This window comes from Lactuca sativa, chromosome 8 (assembly GCF_002870075.4).
Source record: "Lactuca sativa cultivar Salinas chromosome 8, Lsat_Salinas_v11, whole genome shotgun sequence".
Classification (NCBI taxonomy): domain Eukaryota; kingdom Viridiplantae; phylum Streptophyta; class Magnoliopsida; order Asterales; family Asteraceae; genus Lactuca; species Lactuca sativa.
The window spans coordinates 49,875,357-49,884,721 of NC_056630.2; the positions used below are offsets into that span (position 1 = coordinate 49,875,357).

The 9,365-nt window shown below is 35.3% G+C and overlaps 1 protein-coding gene across 1 annotated transcript; it reads right to left on the bottom strand.

Moving 5' to 3' along the window:
• Positions 1-853: 853 nt before the first annotated feature.
• Positions 854-3,616, bottom strand: LOC111904381 (G-type lectin S-receptor-like serine/threonine-protein kinase SD2-5). The gene has a single exon (XM_023900150.3). It carries the CDS (start codon positions 3,546-3,548, stop codon positions 918-920), a length of 2,631 nt encoding a protein of 876 aa, XP_023755918.1. The 5' UTR covers positions 3,549-3,616; the 3' UTR covers positions 854-917.
• Between the last annotated feature and the right edge of the window lie 5,749 nt (positions 3,617-9,365).

Sequence of the window (9,365 nt, forward strand, 5' to 3'; positions counted from 1 at the left end):
CTACATACTCTATTTGGGGTCCAACATCATCTCCTGGAAATCATCACGACAAAAATCCGTCTCCCGGTCCTCCACCGAGGCAGAATACAAAGCTTTGGCAAATGCTGCTTCTGAAATTTCATGGGTCCAACACTTACTCAATGATCTTGGTGTTCCTCAGTCTTTACCACCTACATTATTTTGTGATAACACAGGTGCCACCTATCTGTGTGCCAATCCAGTCTACCATTCCCGCATGAAACACATAGCATTGGACTATCATTTTGTCAGAGAAAAGGTCACAGCTGGTACGTTAAAGGATTTGCATGTTCACTCAAATGATCAACTTGCTGATGCACTTACCAAACCTCTTAGTCGTGGTTCATTTCTTCGTTTACGATCCAAGATTGGAGTCTCCGATGGATCCTCCATCTTGCGGGGGCGTATTAAGGCACACGGATAATTAAGGATTTAATTATAGTATTTATTTTAAAATACAACTGTAAATATATAGTCAATAGTTTACCGATTCTATTTCCTAGTTTAGCTCCTTGTCAATTGCTTAATCACGGCTATAAAGCCTTCACGTGTATACTGATTTCAATTCAATTGAATATACATTCAATACAATACCCTTACAGTGCCTCCTTTTCTTTTTCTTTATATGCAAATTGATCAAATTCTAGTTTATACTAGTCAAACGACCCAAGCCCAAGCTCTAGCATGATCATAATTAAAGAAATTAATATCAACTAGTGATTACGACTACTAACTCTTTGACTAAGACAACCACATATATATATATATATATATATATATATATATATATATATATATATATATATATATATATATATATATAATTGTTCTTGAAGAAATAAAAGGCATAAACATTACACGGATAAATAGAAATGATCCAACATAACCTCACTCCAAGTTCACCTGGGCCCTGATAGAATAGATGGCAACAATGGCATTGAGTACTTCTCATATTCATCTGTTGCTTTCTGCTGCCTTGGATATAAGAAGTTGTAATCCAAGTCCGATTCAACATTCATTACTCCCTCAAACACCTTAATCACTGTTGACATTGAAGGCCTTTTCGTAAAATCAGTTTGCAAACACCACGAAGCAACTTTCATCATCTCCATGACTTCATTACCATGTACATGCATATCATCACTGCAACTATCAACTATATCCAACAATGCTCCTTGGTCCCAACATCTCTGAAAGACATCCAGTAAGTGCCAACATTCTTCTGGTTGAGATCTATCAAAATTCTTCCTCCCACATAAGATCTCCAAAAGAACGATCCCAAAGCTGTATACATCCACCTTTTCGGTGATAATGGAGCTCAACCATTCTGGAGCAAGATAGCCAGGGGTTCCTCTCATTGTGGTTATCACTTGGCTTTGATTTCTATCAATGAGCTTAGACAACCCAAAATCAGATACTTTGGCATTGAAATCTTTGTCCAAGAGTATGTTCTGAGGTTTAATATCGAGATGAATGATTTTTTGCCGACATTCTTCATGGAGATATGCTAAACCTTTAGCAATATCAAGAATAATCTTCTTTCGACATTCCCATTTGAGTACATGCTTTCGGTCTCCATAGTAGATCCATTGGTCTAAAGATCCGTTACTCATGAAATCATAGACAAGAAGTCTCTCTGATTTCCATGCACAAAATCCTCTAAGTCGAACCAGATTCACATGGTGAATGCTGCCTATGGACTCAACCTCAGCCAAGAATGATTTCTTAACTTGCATAAGACCAACATTATGAAGACATTTCACTGCAACCCTTGATCCATCTTCTAGAGTTCCTTCGAAAACTGATCCAAATCCTCCTTCACCAAGCTTTTTACTGAAATTCTCTGTGGCAGTTTTTAGTTCTTTATACGAAAACCGAGTGGGCATTCCTGTCACTTGATCTAAATGCTCTTCTTCTATTTCACTATCCATTTTTTTCTTTTTGACTAGGGACATAGTAAAACCAACCACAACAAGAAGAAGTAACAAACTTCCAACTGTGAAACCAATAACTTTCTCAACTTGATTTAATCTGTTTGGTGATTTATGTCTTCTGTTCTGGACTTTTATAAAAGCTGAAGCATGGAGTTGATTATTTACATCCACATCAAATTTCGTCATGGTAAAAAGATCAGAAGGTAAATCACAATACCCACTTGAAGAGTTCGAACTCTGATACACAAATATAGCTGCTTTGCATGAGCAGTTGTTCATACATGCTTGTTTGCATGTCTCCATATCCACATTCACCATGTCACCAGTATACGTGAAGTACTTGATGTTCTTCACTTCAATGAAATGTTGATCTTTGGTAGAATTACATGTGAGAGGAGTAACTTGAGAGCAACCCTTGTTTGGTTGGCTATCATCCACAGCCCTAAAATATTCTGTACTGGGAGAGCTTGATTTCGGACAACTACATTGTATATTAGCCGAGCAAATGGAATTTCTCCCACAAACCAAAGGATAAGAACACTCTCCAAAATCATAATCGATTAGTAGATCAGCCACTCTCTTGCCTCCAAAGGCTTTCAAATGCCCATCTGGCATTAGTTTTATATATTCAAGTGGGAACTCTTGAGGAATATCAATCGCATCAAGCTTAGTAGAAGAGTTGAAGAAACACACACTCCCATTTAAGAGCTCAACATAAATGCTTTCTTTATTAATTGTGTTTTTGCCATTTATCAAGTGTTGGTAGTATACTTGAGGTGGTTTTGATTCAACGTAAGCAAACAGACCTCTATCGGTGAGTTGAAGATAGTAAGAACCTTTTTGAGCAGTCCAATTGGTTGAGGAAACACTAGGTATGAGCTTATGTCCTTGAAATAGCTTTTGCCCAGCTACCAAACAGTCTGTGGGGTGATCAAAAGATTGCCAACTGATGGAGTTATTGGCATCAAGCAGCATCAAATTTCCGTTATCAGTTAGGTTCATGGAAGAAACAGATTTCCGGGTAGTATTTGTAGTCCAAACTATGCTTCCATCAACATCCTGTAACACCAATTCTCCAGCTGCAGTGAGATTCACTGTTGCCCCTTGGCTGACCGGATAGTCTCTGTTGGCTGACCAAATGACTGTGGGATTAATGCCTTTTGTGCCAAATATGTAATCCGGAGTGTAAAATAACTTGATAACAACGACAAAGAGGTAAGATGTGCAGTTTCCATTACAGAAGAAGCCACATGCAAATCTGTCTTGATCGAGTATGACTCTGATCTTTGAACCATCGTCTGTGAAATTAATGGAAGGCATGGAAGATTCATCGTTGGTCCATGTTGTTGAAAGATCTGCAGTAGGAAAGGGTTGCTGAGTATCTGGTGGATAGTGTATGTTTGTGTCGTTTCCATTAGCACTAGGAGTAGGAATAAAGCGGTGTGTATAATTTGAGCCTGGTTTTGGCCAACTAGCAAACACAATGTTGGATGAGAAAACAAGAAAGAAGGCAAAGAAAAAACAAGAGATCCATGGTGCTCTCATCACTGATAACACACACACGAGCCTATGAAAATGAATAAATGATTTAAACATCTAATATAAAATGTGACGAGGTTATAAGAACTCAAGTCCAGGCAAATCATGTCAAATCATTCACCCTCGTTTCCAACATGGGCACCATACATTTTATTTGGGACATCAAATATAATAATGTCGTGATGTCGTCAAAAAGATATGAAGTAAGGTCTTACAATATTAATTATAAGTCGAATCTTCTTTTTTTTAGAAAAGATAACCATTTCCGGATCGTGGATTATGTTAAGAAACCTTTATTAAAAGCAATTTGGGCCATAAGTGTCTTACGTCAAAAGATTCAACTAACAACTTTCATATACTTCCTTTAATTGATTGAGTAAAATCCAACCAATAAAAAAATTCAAGATCTTAAGTGGTAAAAGTTTTGATTGTTTGGATGAAGAATAAAGATGGCAAAAATGTAAGAGCCTAAGAGGTGGATTTTGCTACAATTACAAATGTGTTTAAAGACCAACAAGGACAGATCTACCCCTAAGCCATCTTCAAAGAAATTTATATATTTGTGAAGCGATTCATCGATGGCTAAAATATTTGTGTAGCGAGGCTTTTCGGACAGGTTTTTTCACCGGGCCTAGACTAAGATGTTTTAGGACCAGTTCCGACTGGCCACATGTTTTTTTTCCTTTTGTCAAATCCATGAGAATTATATCTCAATCATACCCCAATAGTGAAAGGATCTTTGATACTCCACTTTGAAAAGGTGTATCCAAAACCATCTTTTACTTTAAAAATGCAATTCCATTACATGTCATTTTCTAATTTTATATTGATGTTTTTTTATAACCATCATTTTATAATTTTCTGTTAATAAATAAAACAATGCATTTTGTAGTTTTTTGTTTTCCAATCCTTAAAAGTTAATAATGTTTATATATATATATATATATATATATATATATATATATATATATATATATATATATATATATATATATATATATATATATATATATATATATATATATATATATATATATATATATATATAATTTATTGATGTTAACTAAGAAAATGGATTAACTAGACCAAACTAGACACCAACCAAGAATGTACTAGATAAGACAGCCTAGATGAGTTCTCGAGAGAGCGTTTCGTAGACCATGTGACAGGGTCGATCCCGATGTCTATACACATCTAGGTTAGGCCAATTAGTACACATGGATGGCACCATGTCAATAATTAATATAGAGAATACATAACTACAATATCATGCATGTTTAAGAAAAAGTAAATTATATATATATATATATATATATATATATATATATATATATATATATATATATATATATATATATATATATATATATATATGTATATATGAAGAATTTCGTATATGTCCTTTATAAACAACAAAATATTATAATTATCCAACTTAAAACCTAAATATCATATTATGCTTCTTTACCTTTACAATATTGCATTTGGCCCAAATACTTTTTTAAACATTTTGTAATTGGTTTTATACTTACAATCAATATAATTAAATGAAAATAACTTTATTGACCTTGTTGACCATGACTATCAATACCCTTTTGACATATAACATACAAAGCAAATTTATCCTGATAAACAACTAACCCTTGTAACTGGATCACCGTCTTTAGTAGACGGACATATTGTATAGGGAAGGTTGTAAATACGTGACTTGCATATACGTGATAAGAAGTTGCATATACATGACCAATTATCCTTTCAAGATCATGCACTCACACATTCACAATCACATATGCAACAATGTCGCAATCACGACTCACGTATTCACAATCAAGCAATCAGTTTTGATTATAAACTTTTGATTGCAAATTCTGCAAATACATGGCCAGGTTACAAGTGTTGTTGTTTATGATTTGTATGTGGGTTATACTCTGATTAACATGTATGTGAGAGAAAGCTCTTGGATGGTGCTTGTATATTGTTCGATGAAATGACCAATCGAAATGAAATCCCATGGTTGTTTATCCGCGTACTACTTAGATTAGGTGTTAGTAGTAGAACCTTATGCATATTGTAAATACATGTGGAACCTAAGATTGTGTCTCCAAAAGAGATTTTATGGTGAGAGGGACTAAGGGAGAATCCAACATATATAATCGTTTACAACATATAAGGTTGTGTCACATCGATATGGAATAAACTAATACTTCCCCTCAAAGTCGGAGGCTTGATGAGGATAGAGAGAGATGTGATGAGCCACGGAGGTGCAGGACGTCGAATCTCATATCATATAAATATATGTGGAGCCCAAGATTTTCTCTCGAAAATATCTCTTATGGAGATAAAGAAGACTCCAACATATATAGTTAGTTACTTGTAAGACCGTGTCACATCAATGTGAGATACACTAACACATATAAGATTTGTGGCTAGAAAATTATGTTCTGCTCTACGGTTGACATCAAGGATGCTTTGTTATCTTGTTGTTTTGTTATATCACATATAGTTATCATGTCCATGAAGGTGAAGGGGTATTGCCTGGAAGTCAATAGTCACTACAAGAATACCAAGCTAAGGCCACGACACCTATCCCGACGACGCAAGTCGTCGCTACAGGTATGTCATTGGCTCCTGTTAAAACCCTATAGCGACGACTTGTCGTCGGGATAGGCAAACAATGTGGCGACGACAAGTCGTCGCAATAGGTTTACCGACGACAAGTCGTCGCTATAGGTAATTAATAAAACTTTATTTTTTATCCCTGAAAATATGATTGACAAGAACCTATCCCGACGACACGTCGTCGCTATAGATTCACCAATGCCGACAACATCTATACAGACGACACTCTTGACCTATGCCGACACAACTATCCCGACGATTCTATTGCGACGACATGTCGTCGGTATACCCTATGCCGACGACATGTCGTCGCGATAGAGTCCGAATTTGTCGTCGCCATAGGGTGACTTGTTGAAGCACAGGTTACGGACATGCTAAATATGCACTTTGTTTGGATGTGCCATCAGTTGGAAGTCAACGTTACAAGATACCGTTGCTTTGTTTACAACTAAATCCGAGTACATGTCCATAACGGAAGGAATAAAGGAGGAGATATGGTTGCAAGGGCTCATTCATAGTCTTGGTTTGAAGGTGGAGAAGCCTATCTTGTATTGTGACAGTGAAAGTGTTGTTTGTCTTGCAAATAACCCTATGTATCACGAGAAGATGAAGCACATTGATGTCAGGCTAAATTTCATTTGGGATATTCTAGAAGGAGACAAGTTTTCAATACTGAAGATTTATACCAAGGTCAACCCATCAGATATGTTGACAAAGTTGTTGTCCACGGAGAAGTTCAAGCTTTGCTTGGACATGGTTGATGTTTGCAGGAGGTAGGTCCTTTCGGGGACGAACGGCAGGAAGGGAGAAGAAGTTCTTATTCGAGGTGGAGTTAAGAGGATGCTCAATTCAAGGTGGAGATTGTTAAATATGACTCGAGCTTTTGAAGCATTTGGATCATGCTCATTGAGAATTTAGAGCACTTAGACCTCAATGGAGCACTTAGGGTTCATGGAGCATGTGACAAAGGAACAGATCTCTTGAGAAAGGAATGGATCATCAGGTAACGGAACGAATCATACAGAAAGGGGTTTGGAGCACTTGGGAGTGATATGGAGTAACAAGGGATCCTTTTGCGCAATATGATAAAGGGATGGGCCAAGAGTGTTGTTCTTGCACCATCATGGCACTACTCTTGTTCCATCGTGTCCACTATTGTGCCATAAGGCTTGTTGTTGCACCATGGATGTGCCTGTTTCTCCATGGTGATGTTGTTGCTCAAAGCTTGATGTTCTTGCGCCACTCTTGATTCCTATTATGCCATCCATAATCCTTGCTGCGCCATATGGAGATGTTGTGCCATGGAGAAGTTGTTGCGCCACCATGTACCATCTTGGTACATGATGCGCCATATTGATTCCTTTGTTATGCCATGTTGATCCAAGTATGCCTAGAAGTTGATAATGCTTAACAATGTCCCTGAAGATGCTGCATTGCAGATTATGATTGGTTGACACCTTTCATGGGCCAATGGGCTTGGTCCATTAGGGTCTTAGGTCTGATCCCTCAAGTATAAATAGGGATGCATGCTAGGTCATTTTGTATCTTGAACTATCATTGATGCCAGGTCTGATCCTCAAGTATAAATAGGGATGCACAAGACACAGTATTTACAAAACACATGCTAGGTCATTTTGTCTTGCACTATCATTTTTGTCTTGTAACATGTGTTTGAGAGCTGAAATAAAAGAATACTCTCCTCCTGCCCGTGGACGTAGGTCACCTTGACCGAACCATGCAAATACTGTGTCTTATGCGCTTGTAGCTTTTCTAGTAATCCGCTTTACATCCTAACATCATCGTCTGATATTATTCATTGTGATCTATGGACCTCCCCAATCCCGAGAAAATCGGGCTACAAATACTATCTTTTTCTTATTGACAGTTTTACAAAGTATGTTCGGATTTACCAATTAAAATTTAAACCTGAAACATTCTCACCTTTGCCAAATTCCATATTCTTTTCAAAACCCAATTCAACAAACCCATCGAAAGTTTTATGTCTGATTTGGATATTTTGGAAGCATATTATAGTAATTATATATATGGATCATATACTTAACAACATTACATATATTAATATATACAAACAAGTGTTTTCAAATTCATTATTAAACACTATCTTTTTTTATTATATATGTAAATAATTGACAACCATATAGTATATGCTTTACATATTTATTTCAAAATGAATTTATAAACTCATGATTGCATCATACAAACTCATAATTTTATCAAAATGCATGAACTTGTAAAACGTAAATTGTATTTTAATAACGGTTTATATATTTATTTTAGAACAAATTTATAAACTTACTAACACTTCTATCTTTGTAAATTAATATATTTTTTTCCAAATATTTGATTAGTCATTACGATTTCAAATTATTAATAGTGTTTTTTCTTACAAATGACAACGTTAATCATTTTTTTTTAAAGAATATTCTCATGAATCATGGTATTTTTGAAAGTTATGAAATCTTGTTTTATCGCTGACAAAATTATGTTTATATTTTTAAAATCTATGTTATTTTAGTTACGACTGTATATAATAACCGAAAAACCAAACCGTAACCGATATAAACTATATAACCAAACCATTAAAACCGAACAATTGGTGAAAAAGGTGGTGGTGTTTATGATTTTCATAACCGAATGCTAATCGTTCGGTTTTGGTTTTTCTATGAAACCGAACCGTATATAAGTATCTAAAAGAATTGAAGGGCACTCTTGATTCTTGAATGAGATCCGCATCAAACAATTCAACAAAACAAACACTCAAACAATACCTCAAATGGTATTTTTTTTGTCCTCAAATGTTTTCTTTTTCATTTTACTGATTGTGTCTGTTTCTTTTTTGTTTATAAAATGGGACTGTGTCTGTTTCTTTTTTGTTTATAAAATGGGACTGTATATTTATTTAAATGTTGCACAACTATAAAATTGGTAGTTATTTTTATAGCAACATAATTTCTTACTATCATTTTATATAGCCACGTACTTTCTTACTTTCACATTTTTTACTTTTTTTTCTTCATATTTTTATCATTGAACATTCAAATTTTATATCATTCTGGTCAATTGATATTAACCATTAACCAAAACTATTAACCATAACCAATGATTACTGAAAATACATTAATCAATGTAGTGGTTATGACTTGGTTTGGCCGGGTAACCGAACCAAACAGTTCCATACACACTCCTAATTTTACTTTGTCAACCGTGACTTTCACCGGTTTAATAAAATAGTAT